The sequence below is a fragment of the Castor canadensis genome, chromosome 15 (genome assembly GCF_047511655.1).
Source record: "Castor canadensis chromosome 15, mCasCan1.hap1v2, whole genome shotgun sequence".
NCBI lineage: Eukaryota > Metazoa > Chordata > Mammalia > Rodentia > Castoridae > Castor > Castor canadensis.
The window spans coordinates 36,159,093-36,182,870 of record NC_133400.1 but is presented as its reverse complement, the minus strand read 5'-3'; the positions used below and the strand labels follow the sequence as shown (position 1 = coordinate 36,182,870).

Below are 23,778 nucleotides of genomic sequence, written 5' to 3'. Positions count from 1 at the left end.
TGCCAGGGGCTGGGGGAGGGGCTGGGACTGGCAGTAGTAGGTTTGAGGATTCCTTTGGGGTGATAAGAATGTTTTAGAATTAGGTAGAGGTGCTGGTTTACCATTGTGTGAACATATTAAAAACCCACTGACTTGCACTCTAATTTTATTTTTTATTTAGGTTATTTTTATTATTTACTTATTTATTTGAGACAGGGTCTCACTATGTAGCTCAAGTTGATCTGGAACTCTGGCTCCTCCTGCCTCTGCCTCCCAAATGCCCGGATTATAGGCATGCACGCCCAGCACGAATTGCTGTTGTCTATACTCCAATAGACAACAGCAACAGAAACAGCTGGAGACTCAGAAAGCCCATGGGAAAGGCCAAAGAGAAAACGGTTCCCTCTTTTTTTTTTTTATTGTTTTATTATTCATATGTACATACAACGCTTGGGTCATTTCTCCCCCCTGCCCCCACCCCCTCCCTTACCACCCACTCTCCCCCATCCCTCTCCCCCCACCCCCAATACCCGGCAGAAACTACTTTGCCCTTATCTCTAATTTTGTTGTAGAGAGAGTATAAGCAATAATAGGAAGGAACAAGGGTTTTTGCTGGTTGAGATAAGGATAGCTATGCAGGGCATTGACTCACATTGATTTCCTGTGCATGTGTGTTACCTTCTAGGTTAATTCTTTTTGATCTAACCTTTTCTCTAGTTCCTGGTCCCTTTTCCTATTGGCCTCAGTTGCTTTTAAGGTATCTGCTTTAGTTTCTCTGTGTTAAGGGCAACAAATGCTAGCTAGTTTTTTAGGTGTCTTACCTATCCTCACCCCTCCCTTGTGTGCTCTCGCTTTTATCATGTGCTCAAAGTCCAGTACCCTTGTTGTGTTTGCCCTTGATCTAATGTCCACATATGAGTGAGAACATACGATTTTTGGTCTTTTGGGCCAGGCTAACCTCACTCAGAATGATGTTCTCCAAAGTTCCCTCTTACTGCAGGAGGCCAACTTGGGCAGGGCACGAAATTGCTATCCTTAAGTTCTAAAAAATGTGTTTGAATTACTTTCAAAGACAATTTAAAGGGAAGAAATGCCCTGGGGACACCTCTTTCTTCCTCTGCAGCTTGGACAAAGCAGCCACTCCAACGGGAAGAACCCCTCGTCTCTCCTTCCCAGGCAGGCTGCCAGTTTCAATCCCCTTCATTTCTACCATTGTGTGCCAGCATGGTGTCAGACAGCAAAAACCTGCTTGTAAGTAAACAGGAAAAGGAAAAAACACATCTTTCACTGAAATCACACACTTATGATTCTTCAGGCACATGACCAGCCCAGTGTTTTCCATAGCCTTAAAAAAGTGATACTCAAAAATAACCTCAACCCTTAAAGAGCTTTCCAACCCGAGAAAGAAAGGGACAGGTTGCGCTGCAGCTGCCTGTCGCACAATCCAGATGTGACTTCATCAGTGGGAAAATGCGCAGAGCTCAGCAGCCCCCAAGAAGGACGTTGCTCTTTTTTATGGATGACTGCATTTCAGGTCTTCATCAGGGACCTGGGTGAGAGCAGGCACCCAGCAAAGGTAATGTCACTGTCATTGTTAGTGAGCTTTTCTCCCCAGGGAGTGCACTGGTATGAGGGAGCTGTTTTTCTGTGTGGCCCTCCCCAGATCCCTGCCCTCTGACTGCTCTGAGAGTCTGGGATTTCCCATCACAGGGCATGAGGCAATCCAGGCAGGAGTGCCACACCTGTGTACCTGTGTGTGTGGCAGGAAGCATGTGCGCATGTGTGTCCCTTTGCACTGGGACCTTCCAGCTTCCTGCTGTGGGGTTGATATTAAGATCACTTTAATGTTTTGGAAAACTTGAGAGGCAGGCAGTGAAACATGGCTACATGGATACCTCCTCTCCTTCCCCGAGATGCTCAGAAGGAAGGTGGTGGGGTTGCCCCCCCAGATCCCTCCCGCCCAGGCCTGAGCAGCTCCATCCACACAGCCCAGCCTCTCCTGCGGGGTGCTGGCTCGCGGCCAGCCCTGGCTTTCAAGGCTCCAAAGTTAAATTGGATCCAGATGTTGCCTAGGAATCTGATATTTACCAAGTGTTCCGGGGCGGGAAGGGGGTGGCAGCTGGAGGGAGGGAAGCCTTTCCTACTACAGGAAGGTGGAAGGCCTCAGCCCCCAGCCCCACCCAGGACCTGCAGGGGCCAAGGCCTTGGATCCCAGTTGGCTCCTGCTGTGCAGAGGTACAGGTATGGAGTGTCCTGGCTAGCCTCATGTAGGGATCTTCTCAGGTTCATGAAAATGTCTGGACGAGATGATAGGCTCGAGCCTATCTGTAATCCTGACTACTCAGGAGGCAGAGATCAGGAGGATTGCCATTTGAAGCCAGCCCAGGCAAATAGTTTGTGAGACCGTATTTCAAAAATACCCAGTTCACAAAAAGGGCTGGTGGAGTGGCTCAAGTGGTAGAGTGCCTGCCTAGCAACCGTGAGGTCCTGAGTTCAAACCCCAGGACCACCATACACACACACACACAAAGACGATAGGCTGAGTCCTTTCCAAGGCCCTTGGATGACCAACTTGATTTCTCTTGTAGTTGATTGTGCTTTCTTTAATCTGAGGCTCCCACTCTCCACCAAGCTCAGGCTGAGTAGAACTGGAGGGCAAGGAGAATTCAGAAGCTGAGGTTGATGAACCATCATCCTCCTCCTTTTTTTTTAGTGGGACTGGGGTTTAAATTCAGGGCTTCACACTTGCAAAGCAGGCTCTCTACCACTTGAGCCACACCTCCAATGCACTTTGCTCTAATTATTTTGGAGATGAGGTCTCAAAAACTATTTGCCCAGAGTTGGCCTCAAACCACGATCCTCCCAGTCTCAGCCTTACAGGCATGAGCCACAACACTGGCATCCTCCTACTTTTTGAGCTCTATTGGGCCTCCCTACTGTGAGCTGGGCATCAAAGATGGCACCGGGAAGCCCTCCAAAGCAGGCGTACTATCCGCCCAGAGCAACTGTCAAATAACTTGATGTGGGGCTCAAGAGCAGAACTGCAGAGCTGCAGTTGAGGTCCGGATCTGGCTGCCTTGGGCAAGAGTTCCTCCCACTGTCTCATGGTGCACTCAACAAGGAGAACCAGAAGTCCTGCCCTGGGGAGCTGGTAGTGAATCACTGCCAAATTGGGCAGGGAAAGAAAGAGAGGTGAGAAGATGCCAAAGCAGGCTGGAGAGGATGGCCAGGGAGGCAGCTGGGGAGGGAAGGCACGGTGCAGACAGATGGTGACTGACGTCTCAGAGAGGCTCTTGCTGAGCACAAACAGCCCTGGGGATGGTGGCTCACTGAAGGAAGCAGTACATGACCGCTCAATGCAATATGTGATCCCAGATTGGCTCTTGGATTTTAAAAAAATGGCATTATTAGGACAATTGTGGAATTTAAATATGGACTATATTTTAGATAATATGAATGTGTTGCCAGGTGTGATAGCACACACCTGTATTCCCAGCTCATCAGGAAGTAGAGATAAGAGGACCATGGTTCAAAGCCAGCCTGGGAAAAGTTAGCTTAGCACCTTATTTGAAAAACAAAAGCAAAAGGACTGGGATGTGGCTGAAGTAGTAGAGTGCTTGCCTAGCAAGTACAAGGCATTTTCAATCCCCAGTACCAATAAAAATAATGAGGGACTTGTGGAGTGGTTCAAGCAGTAAGAGCACCTGCCTTAGCAAGCATGAGGCCCTGAGTTCAAATCCCATGCCACCAAAAACTAACAACAACAAATAATAATAATGACGATGATGATACCATGACAGTATACAGTTTCCTTAGTTGATATTTCAATTGTAGTTATGTAAGAAGATGTCCTGGTCTTAGGAGACACAGCTGAAGCCTTTACAGGTGATGTGGGCCACAAGGACTCCAGTGGCTCTGCAAATTATGCCAACAGTGAGTGTAGACTCCTTGAGGTATGGAAAGTGACAACTGTGGACAATTGGCGAATTTAGATGAAAGATATAAAAAAATGTATCGCATTATTCTTGCAACTTTTCTGAGGGCTTGAAAATTTGAAAGTAAAAAAGTAAGAGAAGCCAAGCACCGGTTGCTCACACCAGTAATCTCAGCTACTTAGGAGGATCATGGTTCTAAGCCAGCCCTGGGCAAATAGTTCAAGAGACCCTGTCTTGGAAAAAACCCATCACAAAGAAGGGCTGATGGAGTGGCTTAAGTGGTAGAATGCCTGCCTAGCAAGCATGAGGCCCTGAGTTCAAACTCCAGTGCCACCAAAAAGAGAGAGAGAGAGAAAACAATAGGAAAGCAGGAGTAGGAGCAGGGAGAGAGCCAGCAAAGAGAAGAGAAGTGGGTGGCAGAGTCCAGGAGCCCAGGAAGGAGGCTGTGGAAGGTAGGGTGGGAAGGCTGGGGTATAGGATGGCTGATGAAGAGGGGAAGAGCTGCCAGCCTGGGTGGTTCCATCAGAAGTGCTGAGGGGAAGGAGTTGTCTTTGATGGGATAGAGACTGCTGGACAGACTGAGGCCCAGCAGTGTGAGTAGAGCCCTTCTCAGGATGACATGGTAGAACAAAAGGGCTGAGGGAGAAGAAAGGGACCAGAGTCAAGGCAATCCACTTTTACTGTCTTCTCAAGTCTTCCTGGTATGGAGTTATCTGCCTAAAATTTTTCCCACTAAACCCTCAGCTGGGGAAAGCAGTAGCTCTGTCCCTTACCTTTGTCATCACAGCTCTGTCCCCTGCATGTGCTAGGGCTCGGTAGTTCCAAATGAAAGAGTGGCAGGGTGTGTATTAGTCAGGGTGGCTGAAACTACAGTAAGCACTGTCTTGCAGTTTTGGTGGGTGGAGTGTGACATCAGAGTGTCCCTGAGTGGGCTCTCAGGGGGCTGGGATGGAGCACCTTCCTTGGTGTCTCTCCTTGGCTGGTAGATGGCATCTTGTCCCTGGTCTATGGCATTGCCCCATAGTGAATGTCTGTCTCTGCATCCAGCTTCCCCTGCCTATGGGATGCCAGTCAGATTGGATAAGGCCCCGCTCTAATGACCTCATTAATGACAGCTGCAACAACCTTGTTTCCAAATAGGGTCACATTTGGAGGGACTGGAGCTTATGAATTTTGAGGAGGATATCATTGAGCCCATGACAGGGGAGAAAGGGGGTAGGGAGTGTAGCTTGGGTTGGAGGACAGTGGCGAAGGCTGGAAGTGCCTAGGCTAGGCAGAAGGGAAGCTGACCCTGACCCTGGCCCCGAAATGGAAATGAAGCTGTTTGGGGTGGTGGGGGAGGTGTACCCAGATGAGCAATAAAAGTGATGCAGTAGAAGGTCTCCTGTTCTGTGTGGCCCAGGACACTGAACTGAAACCAAAGGAGGATGTTTGGGCCCAGTGAAGGGAAAGAGGCAGGACAGCCCAAAAGTAGGAGGAAGCTGTCTAGGAGTGGAGCAAGTGCCCCCTCCCCGGGGTGAAGATGGGACTAGTGGCTTCATTCCTTCCTTCACCTACTCTGTGAAGGATTGGGCTATACTGAGAAACAGCCATGGCCTGAAGCTCCCAGGCCGTTCATTGTCCAGTGATGGGTGGTCTGGTTCCTGTCTTCTCTTGAGGTCTGGTCAGGGGTACTGCCCTAGAGGAGGCTGAAGGACCACTAAGCCAAGAGGTCCCAGGACTCAGGGAAAGCTCTGGCTGTCACCTGGCTGAACTGGTTACAAAGTAGATGCCAATATGGACACAGTCCCCAGCTGGCTCTGAGTGGATCGGGTTACCTGGGCTTGGTTCAGGGTCTATCATAATGATAGGATGGGCTGCTCATGCAGGGCCAAGGCATATCTCCTTGAGCCTTGGTTTCTTCATCTGTATAAATGAGACCAGTGGCTGTAAATTAGTAACAGAGGAAGCATGGGATTGAGCCAGGACATACGGGTTTAAATCTGTTTTCTCACTTCCTAGTGGTATGCCTAGGCAAGTCAGCCTTGACAAGCCTGTTTCTCATCTGAGGAGTGGACACAGTATCAACCCGTCCAGGACTACTAACAATGGCACGTATCTCAATGCCTGACACCAATTCTCCTTGTTATTAATACCAATCTTTTGTAAGCTCCAAGGGCTGCGCACATATGAGTTGCTATTATTAGTAATCAACCAGGTTTAGCCATGAGGAAAGTATGTAAGAAAGCAGCCTGAGGGTGGACACTACCCTTGGGGACCTCAGTCTGTCTGAAGCCTTTTGCCTTGGCTCTGCTGGCCTGGGAAACATTCAACCTTGGAAGCCAGTTGGAGCTAGACATGCCCCTCCCCCTAAGGGGAGCACCAGGTCTTGCTTACCTACCAGGTTCCACCTCTTCCAGGGAGGCCTTTCCAACCCCAGTCCATAACCACTGTTTACATGAAACAATAACAAAAACCCCATGAGATAAATCCTGATTGAGGTATACTGTTCAGTAGCTATGACCTGTTCTCAAAATATATCTGGTCATCAAAAACTAGGGATCCATGGGCTGGGAGCATAGCTCAAGTGGTAGAGTGCCTGTCTAGTAAGTGTGAGGCCCTGAGTTCAAATCCCAGTAACACCAAAACCAAAAACAAACAAACAACAAAAAAGAAACAAGGAAAACATCAGGTGCCAGTACTCACACCTGTAATCCCAGCTACTTGGGAGGATCACAGCTTGAGGGCAGCCTGGAAAAGTAGTTCACAAGACCCCATCTTCAAAATAACCAGAACAAAATGGACTGGAGGTGTGGCTCAAGTGGTAGAGTACCTGCTTTGCAAGTGTGAAGAAGGCTTTAGTTCAAACCCCAGTTCCACCAAAGAAACAAAGAACAAAAAACAAAAAAAAAGGGAGAAACCATCATAGCCAAGAGCAACCTAAAGAGACATGACGACTAACTGCAACGTGGTGTCCTGGAGAGGACAAGGCTATTAGGTAAACTAAGGAAAGCAATGCACAGCCTTTACTTGGTATCAGTGTGTCGACACTGGTGCATTAGTTATGACTAATGTACCATGGTAATGTGAGAGGTTAATAACAGGGAATTGCATGTGTGGAGACACAGGGACTCTACAAGCTTTGCAAATTTTCTAAAATCTAACTCTAAAGAGTTTACTTTAAAAAAATGCTCATCTGGGGCTGAAGGCATGCCTCAAGTGGTAGAGTGCCTGTCTAGCAAGTGTGAGGCCCTGAGTTCAAGCACCAGTACTGCAAGGGAAAAAAAAAAGCCCATTAAAAAAAAAAATCACCAAAATGGTGATTATCTCAGGGAGGATGGAAAGTTATGTTTTTATTTTCTTTTTTGCTGTTTTAAATAACTTTTGGTACTTATTGCTATAAAAAATTTGAATTTAAAGAAAGGAAAGGAGGGAAGGAGAGAGAGGAAAAAGAGGAAGGAAGGAAAGAAGAAACAAGGGAAGGAAGGAGGGAGGGAAGAAGGGAAGGAGGGAGGGTCACAAGCTTATAGGTCAAGCAAACACAACAAGACCACCATTTGGAATCTGCAGTGTGAGGCAGGGAGGCCTGGGCCGCTTCTTGATGAGGAGCCTTGCAGAGGAGCCCAGGTTCTTCTCCAACCCCAGGGCAAGTTCGCCCACTGCCCTCCCTCTCCTCCGGCGGAGTGGCCTGAGTGCCACCTGCAGCAGCAGCCTCCAGGAGGGGAGGTGAGACTGTGCTGTGAGGCCAGCACAGTTCATCACCTGGCCCCTGGGCTCTGCCAGTTTCCTAGCGCCCTCCCCAAGGGAGTGACTCAGCTGCCCCCACTGCCAGGGGGCCAGCTCACAGCCGTGTCACCACATACAAGTGTGTTCACGAGTGAGGACTTGTCTAATGCATCATAATGGCCATTCTGTTAAGACGACCAAGGGCCTGCTTGGCTCTCCCACTTCTCACCCCCTTTTGTCCCCTGCTCTGCACCTCACCACTGCAGAACTCCAGGCTTCTCCCTCACTCTGCTGCCTGTGAGTGGGGGCGAGCTACCCTGAGCCCCTGCTGTCATATGCACCACCTAAACCTCTTGAGGTGCACAGCAGAGAGCCACACTGTCCATTTAACAGGAGGTAGCTGCCTTTCATTTAACTATTTTTCTTTAAGTATGCCATCCAGACTGATCAGGACATATATCCTTTGTAACTTGATGAATTTATACAAACCGACCACAACCATGTAAAAGTGCCCTGACCAGAAATTAGGACACAGCCAACAGCCTGGAGTAGCTCTTCTGCCCTAACCCAGGAATAAACACTCTCTTCCTTTTTTTTTTGGTGGTACTGGGGTTTGAACTCAAGACCTTGTGCTTGCTAGGCAGGTTCTTTACCACTTAGGCCATGCCCCGGCCCTCACTATCCTCATGTGTTTGTTTTGCAGTACTGGGGATGGAACCTGGGGCCCTTCACAAGCTGAGCAAGCACTCTACCACTGAGCTGCATTTCCAGTCCTTGCATAGATTGTTTTTGTCTGGTTCTGTGCTTTCTGTCCGTGGAGTCACACCATCCTGTGTGACTGTGAGGCTTACCCACGTTGCTATGTGCAGCTGTACATTTGTGATTATTTGTGGTATTTGCGGTGCTAGGGATTGAACTCAGGGCCTCACACATGCTATTCAAGCGCTCTACCACTTGGGCCCTGCCCCCAGCCCCAGCTGTGAATCTGTGTTCCCATGTGGGCCATATTCCAGTATGTGCCTCCATCTCCACTAACTCATTTGTCTCTCAGGGGGCCTCTGGCTTGTTCCTGGCTGGGGCTGTTAGGCTTGGTGTGCTTAGTAGGGTCACATGCCAGACCCTTTAGACGAACATGAGTTGCTATTGGGTGTGCCAGAGCTGGGCCACAGGGGATGCATCTGTTCTTAGTTTTCCAAAGTGGTTGTAACAATTTACCCTCCTACTCCATGGCAGAGTTCCAGTGGCCAGCCCCACATCTTCCCCAACCCTTGACACTTTCTGTCTCTTAGGTGTCAGCCTTTCTGTTGGAGCCAGCTGTGGTTTTAGCAGCAAGTCGCGTTTTGTTGTTAATAATGACAGCAGCCTTCTGACTGCCTGACTTCCTCCTTCTTCCACTTTTTGGTGCATCCGGCCCCAGGCCTATCGGATGGTGCTCCCACAATGTGGGCAGGTCTTTGCCCCTCAGTTGCTGTTCCACATGTCAGTTATCTCTGGAAACGCCCTCACAACACACCCAGACTGTGCTTTACTAATCTCCTTTCCGAGGAGATTAGTATGGCAATCAGCCAAGTATGGAGATGGGAGACCATGTCTCACATTAGCCTTCCTGAGAGCAGGGGTTGGGGATGTTTATGAGATGAAGAGACAAGAGGAAACGCGATTGGAAGAGAAGTAACGAGTGGAGTGCACAAGCGTTCTCAAACGTCACAGCTCCCATGGGATGCACGGTCAGAAAACGGCAGCCTTAGCATTAGCTGAGGATGAAGTTTTTGGTCCCTCTGATGTCAAAAGGTCACCTGTGCAGGCCCAAGGGAAGAGTTAGTGATTTCAACAAAAAACATCTGACAAGAGCTGGGCCATGACTCAAATAGTAGAGCAAGGCAAGTGCTGGAGTTCAAACTCCAGTACTGCCAAAACAAAAAACAGACCTCCAAGTCCCTGAGAAGTAACCTAGGCAATGTTATCATCATGACTCACACATCAGAGGTGCTAGCTGCAGCAAAGCTAGTGGGACACCAAATAAATAGCTCACCTGCATGACCTTCAAAATGAGTGACTTTCCACCTTTTCTGAGGTGCTGGGGATTGGACCCAGGGCTTCACACATGCTACGCAAATGTTCTATCCCTGAGGTATAACCCCAGCCTAAAAATCAATGATCTTTAAAGTCAACTGAAAGAAAGTGACTTAAAAGCAAACCAGGCTAGAAGGTTTATTTAGGTTTCCTCTCGGTTTTTTTAGGATTCAATTTCCAGGTGAAGTGTGGTTTCCCCAGGAATCTGCCCTGCCCCTGACAAAGTCAAGTCCCTGTGTTGTCTGCTCTTACAGCATTTATAATTTTACACTTCCGTGTGTGCTTTTCTTTTTTTATTTTTACTTGGGACGATACTGGGGTTTGAACTCAGGGCCTACACCTTGAGTCACTTTGCCAGCCCTTTTTTTGTGAAGGATTTTTTTGAGTTAGGGTCTCATGAACTGTTTGCCAGGGCTGGCTTTGAACTGCAATCCTCCTGATCTCTGCCTCCTGAGTAGCTAGGATTACAGGCATGAACCACCAATGCCCGGCTATGTGTGCTTTTCTGATTGTCTCTCACCTCCACTAGACTGGAAGGTTCAGGTGGGGAGGGGGCTACAGCTTCTTTTCTCTCCATTTGATCACCTATGCAGAGCCAGGGCCTGGCATGTAAATAGCCCTTTATCAATTAAGATTTGGTGTAGCAGTAAAAGGCAGAAACCCCCAATGAATGGTAATGCAGAGAAATGTGCATTTTGGCCTCATGTAAACAAAATCTGGAGGCAAGGACCTGCTGACCCCGTAATTATGAAGTGGTGACCCACAATTATCAGGGCCCAGACTTCTGCTTGGCTGCTCAGCTACCTCCATTCTTGACTTCAACATCAAATCTTCCAAATCCCAGACAGCAAGGAGGAGAGAATGAGGCACACGTTTCTTTGTTTTGAGGATGCGTTTTTGGGGGAAGTCACATCGGCTACTTCCAGTTACATTCCACATTGCACTACTACAGATGCCAGAGCAGTGGGAGAAGTGTCACCAGCTGAAAGTTGGGGCTCTATTTCCAAGAAGGGGACAGGACCTAGCAGTGCCTGCCACAGCCCTCAGTATTTCAGAGCAATGATCTCATTGGAGCCCTGCAGCAACCCGCTGAGCTAGGTGCTCTTATTGCCACTGTATAGATAGGCATGCTGAGGCCCAGAGTGGGAAAAGCATCCTGAAAGAGGTGGTATATGGGCAGCCCTGGAGCTGTGGGCATCTGGCCCCAGGTTCAGATCAGCCACTGGCTTTCCATGGTGCTCGGACATTGTCTTCCCCACTCTGGCCTGTTTTCTTGTCTGTACTGTACCCCTGGGGGTCCTTTCAGTTCTGACCTTCACTCCCACAAGTTTGAAGTCCCACCACTTCAAAGAGCCAGAACCTGGATGGCAGATGTCTAAGGTTAGCTTCATGAGGGCCTGGCCTCCATCCCTGCCACTGAGGGCTCTAACCATCCAGGGGGACCTGCTCCTGGCTTCAGCCTTTCCTGAGAACACCTCCATCCTCCACTTCCCTCCCCTCGGGTCCCAACAAGCCTCCAACCTGCTCAGTATCCTACATCCCATGGCCAGGGCCTCCAATGCACAGTGATGCAGAGCCCCAGGCTGCGGAGCTGCCTCAGTCTGTGAGTGACTGTGGTAAGTGGCAAGGGAGGCTGCCAGGTTGTGCATGAGTCAGGGGCTGCTGGGAATGCTGACTGGTTTCTGGGTGTCTGGTCCCAACAAGCTCTCCTCCTCACCTGGGCCTGCCTACTGCCTCCCTGCCTGCTTTTGACATGAGCTGCAGACTGGGGCAAAACTCCTACTCCCCCCATCCAGCACGCCCCCGCCATGCCTTTGCATAATCCACAAGGAACTTTACTGACTGTCTCCCTGGAGCACCGGTGCAGTCCTTCCTTCAAGAGCAGAGTTTTCTCCTTGTCCCTGTTGCATATGTGACAGGGGTGAGGAGTCAGAGCATCTCAGGCCACACAGGTGGAGGGGGAAGAGATTCAGCAAAGAAAACCGCACATGCAGGGCTGCTAGGCCATGGGAAGCAGTGTAGATGCTACCCAAAGAGAACCCACTGGAAAGCCCTTGACTATGGTGTGGAGACTGGAAGGGGCCAGGAATGAAGCCCAGGATCAGCTTCTTCCTCCACTGACTACTTGTCTCCAAACCTACTGAAAAGCTACCTTTGGCATGAAGTAGATGCTCACTTGCTTTTCAAATTAATGTGGTGGCAACAAATGTCCCAGAGGGAAAGGAGGAAGGACACATGGACGAGGATTCCTTATCTGAAATGCTTGGGACTAGAAGTGCTATAGCTCTTATATTTGGAATATGTGTATTTGCATATATACAAAGAGACATCTTTTTTTTATTTTATTATTCATATGTGCACACAAGGCTTGGGTCATTTCTCCCCCCTGCCCCCACCCCCTCCCTTACCACCCACTCTGCCCCATCCCTCTCCCCCCCACCCCCTCAATACCCAGCAGAAACTATTTTGTCCTTATCTCTAATTTTGTTGTAGAGAGAGTATAAGCAATAATAGGAAGGAAAAAGGGGTTTTGCTGGTTGAGATAAGAATAGCTATACAGGGCATTGACTCACATTGATTTCCTATGCTAGTGTGTTACCTTCTAGGTTAATTCTTCTTAATCTAACCTTTTCTCTAGTACCTGTTCCCCTTCTCCTATTGGCCTCAGTTGCTTTAAGGTATCTGCTTTAGTTTCTCTGCGTTAAGGGCAACAAATGCTAGCTAGTTTTTTAGGTGTCTTACCTATCCTCACCCCTCCCTTGTGTGCTCTCGCTTTTATCATGTGCTCAAAGTCCAATCCCCTTGTTCTGTTTGCCCTTGATCTAATGTCCACATATGAGTGAGAACATACGATTTTTGGTCTTTTGGGCCAGGCTAACCTCACTCAGAATGATGTTCTCCAATTCCATCCATTTACCAGCGAATGGTAACATTTCGTTCTTCTTCATGGCTGCATAAAATTCCATTGTGTATAGATACCACACTTTCTTAATCCATTTGTCAGTGGTGGGGCATCTTGGCTATTTCCATAACTTGGCTATTGTGAATAGTGCTGCAATAAACATGGGTGTGCAGGTGCCTCTGGAGTAACCTGTGTCACAGTCTTTTGGGTATATCCCCAAGAGTGGTATTGCTGGATCAAATGGTAGATCAATGTGTAGCTTTTTTAAGTAGCCTCCAAATTTTTTTCCAGAGTGGTTGTACTAGTTTACATTCCCACCAACAGTGTAAGAGGGTTCCTTTTTCCCCGTATCCTCGCCAACACCTGTTGTTGGTGGTGTTGCTGATGATGGCTATTCTAACAGGGGTGAGGTGGAATCTTAGTGTGGCTTTAATTTGCATTTCCTTTATTGCTAGAGATGGTGAGCATTTTTTCATGTGTTTTTTGGCCATTAGAATTTCTTCTTTTGAGAAAGTTCTGTTTAGTTCACTTGCCCATTTCTTTATTGGTTCATTAGTTTTGGGAGAATTTCATTTTTTAAGTTCCCTATATATTCTGGTTATCAGTCCTTTGTCTGATGTATAGTTGGCAAATATTTTCTCCCACTCTGTGGGTGTTCTCTTCAGTTTAGAGACCATTTCTTTTGATGAACAGAAGCTTTTTAGCTTTATGAGGTCCCATTTATCTATGCTATCTCTTAGTTGCTGTGCTGCTGGTGTTTCGTTGAGGAAGTTCTTACCTATACCTACTAACTCCAGAGTATTTCCTACTCTTTCCTGTATCAACTTTAGAGTTTGGGGTCTCATATTAAGATCCTTGATCCATTTTGAGTTAATCTTGGTATAGGGTGATATACATGGATCTAGTTTCAGTTTTTTGCAGACTGCTAACCCATTTTCCCAGCAGTTTTTGTTGAAGAAGCTGCTATTTCTCCATCGTATATTTTTAGCTCCTTTGTCAAAGACAAGTTGGTTATAGTTGTGTGGCTTCATATCTGGGTCCTCTATTCTGTTCCACTGGTCTTCATGTCTGTTTTTGTGCCAGTACCATGCTGTTTTTATTGTTATTGCTTTGTAATATAGTTTGAAGTCAGGTATTGTGATACCTCCAGCATTGTTCTTTTGACTGAGTATTGCCTTGGCTATTTGTGGCCTGTTGTGTTTCCATATAAATTTAATGGTAGATTTTTCAATCTCTTTAATGAATGTCATTGGAATTTTGATGGGAATTGCATTAAACATATAGATTACTTTTGGGAGTATTGACATTTTTACTATGTTGATTCTACCAATCCATGAGCATGGGAGATCTCTCCACTTTCTATAGTCTTCCTCAATCTCTTTCTTCAGAAGTGTATAGTTTTCCTTGTAGAGGTCTTTCACATCTTTTGTTAGGTTTGCACCTAGATATTTGATTTTTTTGAGGCTATTGTAAATAGAATTGTTTTCATACATTCTTTTTTCGTTTGCTCATTGTTAGTGTATAGAAATGCTAATGATTTTTCTATGTTGATTTTATATCCTGCTACCTTGCTATAGCTATTGATGATGTCTAGAAGCTTCTGAGTAGAGTTTTTTGGATCTTTAAGGTATAGGATCATGTCGTCTGCAAATAGGGATATTTTGACAGTTTCTTTACCTATTTGTATTCCTTTTATTCCTTCTTCTTGCCTAATTGCTCTGGCTAGGAATCCAGTACTATGTTGAATAGGAGTGGAGATAGTGGGCATCCTTGTCTGGTTCCTGATTTTAGAGGGAATGGTTTCAGTTTTTCTCCGTTAAGTATAATGCTGGCTGTAGGTTTGTCATATATAGCTTTTATAATGTTGAGGAACTTTCCTTCTATTCCTAGTTTTCTTAGAGCTTTTATCATGAAATGGTGTTGGATCTTATCAAAGGCTTTTTCTGCATCTATTGAGATGATCAAGTGGTTTTTGTCTTTGCTTCTGTTAATGTGGTTTATTACGTTGATTGATTTTCGTATGTTGAACCACCCCTGCATCCCTGGGATGAAGCCTACTTGGTCGTGGTGAATAATCTTTTTGATGTGTTGTTGAATTCGGTTTGCCATTATTTTGTTGAGGATTTTTGCAGCAATGTTCATTAAGGAGATTGGTCTATAGTTCTCCTTTTTGGAGGTGTCTTTGCCTGGTTTTGGGATAAGTGTAATACTGGCTTCATAAAATGTGTTTGGCAGTTTTCCTTCCCTTTCTATTTCATGGAACAGTTTAAGGAGGGTTGGTATCAGTTCTTCTTTAAAGGTCCGATAGAATTCAGCAGAGAATCCATCAGGTCCTGGACTTTTCTTTTTGGGGAGACTCTTGATTGCTGCTTCAATTTCATTTTGTGTTATAGATCTATTCAGGTGATTAATTTCCTCTTGGTTCAGTTTTGGATGATCATATGTATCTAGAAATCTGTCCATTTCTTTAAGATTTTCAAATTTATTTGAATATAGTTTCTCAAAGTAGTCTCTGATGATTTCCTGGACTTCCATGGTGTTTGTTGTTATCTCCCCTTTTGCATTCCTGATTCTACTAATTTGTGTTTTTTCTCTCCTGATTTTAGTCAGGTTTGCCAGGGGTCTATTGATCTTGTTTATTTTTTCAAAGAACCAACTTTTTGTTTCATTAATTCTTTGTATGGTTTTTTTGGTTTCTATTTAGTTGATTTCAGCTACAAAGAGACATCTTGGGATGTGACCCAAGTCTAGCCATGACATTCATTTATGTTTCACACACACCTTATACCCAGAGCCCGAAGGCAGTCTTGTACAATATGTGTAATAATTTTATCCATGAAACAAAGGTTCAGAATGTAGGATTTTCCACTTGTGCTGTCATGATGGTGTTCACAAAGTTTTAGGTTTTGGAGCATTGGAATTTTGGATTTCAGAGTAGAGATGTTCAACCCATGCTAGAGAAGATGGGATGGAGGCCCTGGATTATTCTCTTCCTGCACATCAGGACAGACTGAAAAGCCACCTCTGCTGATTCTGAGACTGTCTTTCAGGCAACATGAGATGAGATATGGTGGTGGCTATTAAGGCAGGAGAGGCAGAGAAGCCAACCCACCTGTCAAGTGACCACCTCTTGTCTACGAATTGCAGTTTTCTGGGGCCAGGGTGGGAGACCTACCCAAAGAGGACCCTGGTTTCCACTTGGGAAGTCAGGAGGAGAGGTTTGTAGTGTCTGCACCCGCAGGGAGTAAGGTGGAGTCATTTCCTGTCATTCACCTTGTCTGGGTGGAGGGTGCAGCATTCAGAGGGAACTAGACCAGACAGTGGAAAAGTTGCCTGGAAAACCCCAGCCTAGGCCTGGTAACTGGGGGATGTCTGGCCAAAAAAGCTTTTCCCTGAAGACTGATCTTATCCTATGAGGTGCTATTTTCCCCAAAGGAAGCACCTGGCAAACAAAAAAGCTGGGGCAGGAAGGGGGTATGAATGTGCTAAGCAGGGAGGGAGGTGGTGAGGAGGCTGTACTGAGGACTTTGGGGTCAGGCCTGAGTTAATCCTGACTGTGTTCTTGGGTAACACACCCTTTGGTGAAACAGGGATTCAGTAAGACACCTGAGTGTTCCCTTGTTCATCACCTGGCACACAGGAGGTGCTTCATAAGTGGGAGTCATTTTGTCCCAAGATGAAGGATGCTCGTATGGACCTGAAAACCGAAAGCACTTCCATGGACCCCAGTGGAAAACCCCCCTGACTACCAGCAGCAGCATGGAGAAGATTATGGCTTTGGTGATGGCTGGGGGACAGCTGCAGACATAGAAAGGAATAAGCAACTCACGAGAGGGGGTGAGAGTTTCAGAGGAGAGGGAGGGCCTCACAGTGCCCTTAGGCTCAAAACCTGAACCTGCCCATGGCCGCAGAGCCCCGAATGCCCTCATACTGGACGCAGGTCCTCCCTTGGGTGTGTAAATACACCCGCCTCCTTCCAACCTCAGTGCTGCACACCTCTGCCCTCCTTCCCGGTACCCACATGGGACTATGGGCTTTCAAGTGACCCCAGCACCCAGCTTTAAATCTCCAACTGAGACAGTCAAAAACAAAGGTTTTTGTTTTTAAGCCGCTCCTGTGGGGATAATTTGTTACACAGCAGCAGGCACACTGACACTGCTGTCCTTGCCCTGGTGTGCTCACGCTGCACACTGCTGCATTGCTTCTTTGTCTCCATTGCCAGCACACCTGCCGATATGTTCCAGTGATGTCTCCTTTCCCGAGGACAGAAGGTGCACAAGGGCAGCGGCCTTGTCTGTTGTGCCCCATTTATTGTCTCTACCAGGAAGTACAGTGTCTGACTCTGTGTCAAAGATGAGCCTTGAAAAGGTAGGTGATGCTTCAGAGGGCAGAAACCACACAGTGACCTCAGGGCACAACTATTGCTCCTGTGCCTGCCAGGTGACAGTGAGCTGGTGTGCTGGGATACCTCGAAATCAAGCAGGTGGTAGCCGAGGGCAGGGCCTGATGACGCCTAGCTAGGAGAATGTCAGCTCTGGCGCTCTTTCCAGAGCTGCTCAGGTCCGCTCGGCTGCTCTTCCTCCTGGTAGATGATGCTTTGGTCCTTTCCTCTTCATTCTCTTGCTAAATCCTTCGGGGCCCCGACCCTCTCCGCTGACCCTGGCAAGGTATGGGCTGGTCCTCCGTGTCCCCCTTCTTATCTGGGGGTCCTGCATCCGTACACACACACACACACACACACACACACACACACACACACACACACGCCATTATGTTTCTTCTCAGGAAATCTCTCAGGATGGCGCGCCTTATGCCTTGGGTCACCAAGAAGCCATTGGCTTCTGTTCCTATCACCGGAAGCCCTTGTCAACAGAGGAATAGTGTGATATCCTCAGGTCACCTGAAATGAATATAAGTTGGCAGAAGCCAACTTAAGCTGGCTCATAGGGTGAACATCAAAACAAGAAAATAACTCTCCCACCAAACTTTGCTTTGAAACATCTTCGTAACTGCCTCCCTGTTGGACCCTCCCTCTACCTGTAACCATAGCAACCGTCATTTCTCTACAAGCAAATAAGCATCTCAGGAGATGGGGGCATTAACCAGTAATCCTTGGACGTTTTCACTCAGTCTCCTCCCCTTGCAGGTTTCCTCTAAGGTCTGGGTGGGGTCTCCTGATGTCTGGTGTGGGATGGTGAATATCTTGGGGCACCTTGTTTGGGGTAAGAGAGACCCTCCCACACCACTCCTCCCACTTCATGTGCTTATTTTTCTCCTGATTTTTTAACTTGAAAATGTCAGCATGTTGTTAAGGCCACAAAACAAAATGAATTGAGATTTTCATCTTGCAATCAATCCTTCATGACCTTTGAACATTTGACAGTCACATTCCTATCCCACGCTGCCCCTCCCACAGCCAATCCTTCAATTGCGCTAGGCCGGCTTACACTGGCATAGTTGAAATTCTGCCAATCCAACCTGGAAGGAGGAAGGCAAAGTGTTCCAAGAACAAAAGGAGTACAGATCCGTAGTAGCTCTGTCCACATTAGAAAAAGTGCAGGTGGGCTTGTTTGGGACTGTGTCAGTGTCTGACCTGGGGATCAACCAAGGTAGAACCCCCACCTTTAACCTGGTGCCCATCCAGCTGCTCTTACCTCTGGCCGAGGAGGACTCTTTTGCACCCCCCTCCACAAATGCTACTTGGGGTCCTGCCTGCACTCTGCTTGATCACAAGCCACCATCCCACTCACTTCCTCAACAGAACCCATCTCCTGGTCCCTGCCCCTCTCTGGCTTGGGAATTCATTCCACCTGGAAGCCCGGGGCCCAGCTTTCAGTGGTGACTCAGCCTGTTTCCCTAAGGCTCTTAGAAATGGCTGGGCCCAGGCAGCTAACTCCTTTCTTCCCTTTTCAGCTTGCCTAAGCTTGCAGCCCCAGCAGCCTGGTAGAGGGTCCTGATGGGAGGCATCTGAGGACCACAGGGCTCCAAGCCTCCATCCTTCAGCCGCTTGCTGGGCAGCAGAGCATAAAGAGGAGTCCTTTCTGATGTGTTGGTCACTATATCTATCTTGTCAGTGTCCCTCCCAAGGCCCTGGCTAGGAAGTGGCTACCGGCAGTCTCTACCACTCAGCTAGGTCCCCAGCCTAGGACTGTGCACCAGCGTAGAAACTGATCAGACAAGGGTGGACACTGAGCCAGGGCCTGCATATCCCACAGTGGCCAGCCATCCAGGGAGGTCCTGGGCAAAGGACTCACATGATAGGATTAATTAAGCCTATTAAATTTGGACCAAACTGAAGAATATGTAGGGTTTGGACAGCTGGGATCGGGAGACCAGAGTGGGGACCAGAGATGCCACCAAATGTCCTGGAGCCAAGGCTGCTGTCAACCCATACCCACTTAGGATGTGAGATAATATGCACTGGGACCCCCTGGGCCATAACTATGCTCTCTCTCCATCACACCACACTTACCATGGCTCCTATCTGACCACCACCTGTCCAATTATACCTGTGTCCACTTTCTTGTTTTTGCTTTCTATACGTTTCATAGCTTTACATTTAGGCCTATGATCCATTTGAGTCAATTTTTGTATCTGGCTGGTATAAAATACAAGGGGAGGTTCATTTTTTGGCTTGTGGATTTTATTAGTTTTCTATGCTGCACAGTAATGAGCACAAACTCAGTGGCTTGGAACAATGCACACAGTTCCTGGGGGTCAGAGGTCTCACACTTTTGAGCCACGTCTTCTTAGTCTCTCCCAGGCTGCCTGCAATCATGGTGTCGCTGGCTGGTGTTCTCATCTGGAGGCCTGACGGCAAAGAATCCATGTGCAAGCTCATTTGTGTGTTGGCAGAATTCATTTCCCTGCAGCTGGGTGACAAAGGGCCCTCACTTCTGGTTGACCATCCTCACTTCCTAGAGGTGTCCAACAGCAACTTGTCACATGGCTTCTTCATCAAGCCAGCAAGGATTGTTGGGGCAGTCAGCTATCAGGATGGAGTGGTAATCCTAGGAATGACATCCTGACATGTGCCAAATCTTATTGATTAGAAACAAGCCAGAGTTCTTCTCACACTGATGGTGTGAACCAGGGGCAAAGGTCAGGGGCCTTCTAAATCTGCCTACAACCTGGTACTCTTCACCATTTGCTGAAGACTGTCCTCTCTCTACTGAAGAGTTTGTACAAAATCAGTCATCATATCTGCATGCATCTTATTCCTAGAAATTCCCTTCTATTATATCCATCTGTGTCTAGCCTTCTGCCAATATCATGGTGTGCTGCTTATTGTAGTTTTATACGAGTCTGGAAATCAGGTTGTGTGAGTCTTCCAACTTTGTTTTCTCCTCACTCACTGTTTTTTTCTTTTTCTTTTTTTTGAGATAGTCTTACTGTGTAACCCAAGCAGACTTTGAACTCCTGATTCTCCTGTCCCAGACTCCCAACTGCTGGGATTATAAGCATGTGCCACCCCACCCTGCTTAGTTGTTCTTTACCAAAATTGTTTTTGGATATTTTAGGTCCTTTGCTATTCCATATACATTTTGGAATAAAATTAAAAATTTTACCAACAAATCCTTTGGAATTTTGATTTTATCAAAATCAGAAGATGAGATGGCCTTAGATCTATGAAACTGATTTTAAAAACTGATCTAAGGCTAGCTCAATAGTAGTGTGCTTAGCACACACAAGGCCCTGGGTTCCACCCCATCACCACACAGATAATACTCCGGCTCCTAATAACTAAAAACAGATTTGACCTTACAGTTTTTCAGGGGGCAGTACTTGGGTTTGAACTCAAGGCCTTGTCCTTACTAGGCAGGTAGTCTACCACTTGAGCCACACCTTTAGCCCTTTTTTTTTTAATCGTGGGACTGGGATTTGAATTTAGGACTTCACGCTCACAAAGCAGGCACTCTACTGCCTGAGCCACACCTCCAGCCCATTTTTCTTAGGTTATTTTGGAGGTGGGGTCTCACAAACTATTTGCCCAGGCTGGCTTTGAACCTTAATCCTCCCAATCTCAGTCTCTCAAGTAGCTAGGATTAATATAGAAGTGAGCCACCAGAGTTAGTTGTTTTTGCTACTTTTTGAGTAGGGTTTTGCATTTTTGCCCTGGCCAGCCTGGACCCTGATCCTTCTACTTACACCTCCCACACCTCTGGGGCCACAGTCATGTACCACCATACCCAGCTTATTGGTTGAGATGGGGTCTCACGATGTTTTTGCTCCAACTGGACTCGATTCCTGATTCTTCCAAACTCTACCTCCCAATTGAGTTTACATTTTTAAACTCCAGATTTCTAGATTTTCTTGAAAATTGTGAAGACAGGGCAACCAGGCCTACAGTTGTATAGGACAACTAATTGCCTTCCTATCCTGCTGATGGGCCATGTGCTCCCCATCCCTGCCTCTGGGGATCATGGACCTCTGTGCTCAGGCCTTTTCTCCACTCATGATGGCTGGCCTGGCCACTGAGGTATGGATTGTATGGTTCCTGTATTGGGCTCCTTCCGCCGCCGTGTGGGGCAGGATGCTCTTACTCCCACCATTCCTCCCTGTCCAGAATGCCAGGCCTCTGAGAAGCCAGGCCTGGCTATCAGAGGAAGGACATTGCTTGAAAATGTGTATGTGAAAAGGGCCAAGTAGAACCTCATGTCCCTGGCTGGAAACTGCTTCCTTCTAAGAAGATAAACAAGCTTCCTAGAGCTTGAACAGCTCCGCCTGGAAACCCAGGACACAGCCTTGCCTCACAGCCCTGAGTGCTCTGGCTTCTCTTTTAGTTTTCATTAGTTTTAAAACTAAAATATGATTAACATACATTAAAACACACAGATCCTAACTGTTCAGTGTTTTGAATTGTCTACACCCACGTAACTACTACTCAAAATAAGATAAGGAATATTTCCATCATTCCAAAAAGTTCTTTCATGTTCCTCCCTTCTGTACCATTTTCTGATGGCTACTCCCATGGAGGAGTTTAGCCTGTTCTGTAACTTCATATGGATGGAATCACACAGTGTATGAGTACTCTTTGTAGCTGGCTCTTTGTATGTGAGAGAGAGAGTGGTGCTGGGGATTCAATCCAGTCCCTCAGGCATGCTAGGCAAGTGCTCTTCACTGAGCTACACACCAGCCCCGTGTCTGACTTTTCTACACTTCCAACAATGCCCCAGAGGCCCTTCGGGCTGTGCCTGTCTGTATGCTGTGAACAGACTTTGTACGCTTGTCTGCGCACCTGCTGAGTATTATTCCGTGGTGTGGGAGCCACGGTTGGCTTGTCTCCTCACCAACCCATTGGATACTTGGGCAGCTTTGCCTGTTAGGAAGATGGCTACCATAAATGTTCACATCAAGTCTTTAGCGGGGATGTGCTTTTATTCTCTTAGGTAAATACCTCGGAATGGGAAAGCTGGGCCACAGAGCAGATACCATTCTCTAAGGTTGGAAGCCTCCACGTGCCCTCCTCTGTCGCGGGTGAGAAGATGTCTCAGACCATCACAGGTTAGTGCCGCAGAAGTTCTCAGAAGTCAGTCCCTGCCCCATTCTGAGGTAGGATCCTACTGGCAGGGCAGGGATGTCTACAGCAGAATGCTGGCCGAAGAAGAAGAGAGCAGGAGCTGCCGCTGGGCTCTAGAATGGCCACTGTGGATCCACTGCTCTACCTCCAGCCAGGTCTAGAGGGTGTCTGTGCTTGCAACTGAAAGTGTCTCCCCAGAAAAATCTATGGCAGGATACAGCTGTGGCCTCCTGCCCTGTCCATGCTTCCTGACAGGAGCACCAGGACAGGTGGCCAGGAAGGTGGAAGGAGGGACTTACAGAGGTGGGCTCCCTGCCCTGTGTGAGACACTGCCAGAACCTAGGAGGCGTGAGCCCAGTCCAAGGCTGATGCCCCATGCTTGGCCTGGGAACTTAACTCTCCTGAATCCCAGTGCCTGCACCTGAGGCCCGCAGCCACTGGTCCAGCCAGCCCAGTGTGCAGACTCTCACGTGTGTCTCACACTCTGGGTGGAGAAGGGGTGAGCCCCAAGGGATCCACAGCAGAGCTGGGGCCAGGACTAGGGTATCCTTGACCTGAGAGGACCCGGCTTGTGGGTGGCAGGGTAAGGGACTTGACACCAACTCAGTGAGCTACAGCCACCCTCCAGAGAGCAGTGGGCATGGCTAGGCCAGGAAGCGTGAGCCTCCACTCTGGACAGATGGTGGCAGTCACTGAGGGTGGAGACCAGGAGCCAGCACACTGGCTCAGAAGGCACTGCACAGGAATCCAGGCCAGCTGGACACAAGTCTTTCAAAGCTCTTACTTTTTAAAAAAAAAAGCCTTGTGAGCAGTGCTGGCCCTTGCTTGTGCAAGGCATGTGCTGTACCGCTAAGCTACACCCCCAGCCTCAACTTGCCTTTTTCCCAAAGGAACTGGGTGCATTTTCCCAGGGAGGGCTGAGAACACTGTGGTCGCAGGAACTGACTTACTCATGGCTCATGGGTGCACGTGGAGACCACAGGTGCAACTGGCTATGGCTTGCTGCAGGGGAGATGGCCTGTCTCAGGGGCCGTGGGACATTTATTGCCGTCTTCTGGTCCCAGGCAGCAGGTATCACCCTGGGGCTGCCACGTGCAGCTGGCAGACCCGGAGCTCAGCACATTGGAGGCCCCCATCCCCACCCTAACACCCCCTTCCAATATAGCAATGGTACTGGCTTGGCAGGAAACTGAATCTGCCCTCATTCCAAAAGGCAGCAAGAGCTGGAGCAGTTGTCTCCATAGAAGGGCTTTCCGAAGAGCAGAGCAAGTGCCCCACTGGCCCCCACCAGGGAAAGAAGGTGGAGTGCCTGCCTTGCAAGCACGAAGGCCTGAGTTCAAATCCCAGTCCCACACCCAAAAAACCCCCAGAAGGCATGGATAGACTTTTGTTGACATCAACAATGAACAAATGGTGGTTTCCAGCCAAGCAGCAGAAGGCAGGGTGCTACTGCTGCAACGTGGACACCGGGTTCAAGTCGTGGCTTTACCAACTCAGCTTCCTCAGTTGAAAGGTGGGGTAGCCACTTCTGCCCTAATGCTGCTGCTGCAGAGCTGGATCACAATGAGAAGACAAAGAGCAGCGCTGGCTGGCACGGGGGCGGGGTGGGGTTTCTGTGGAGGACACCTGAGGATAGAGAGAAGAGGCCTGGACCTTCAATCTGA

General features: G+C 47.9%; 1 protein-coding gene across 4 annotated transcripts in view; it reads right to left on the bottom strand.

Moving 5' to 3' along the window:
* Positions 1–23,778, bottom strand: part of N4bp1 (NEDD4 binding protein 1) — a 62,990-nt gene that overhangs the window by 752 nt on the left and 38,460 nt on the right. For 3 of the 4 annotated variants that reach the window (XM_020158415.2, XM_020158416.2, XM_020158419.2), the window contains one exon: positions 15,117–23,740. The exons of the other annotated variant lie outside the window; for it this stretch is intronic. In XM_020158415.2, coding sequence (XP_020014004.2) covers positions 23,617–23,740 — 124 coding nt within the window. In that variant the 3' untranslated portion in view covers positions 15,117–23,616. Of the gene's footprint in view, positions 1–15,116; positions 23,741–23,778 lie in introns of those variants that run through there. 4 annotated transcript variants of the gene reach the window in all.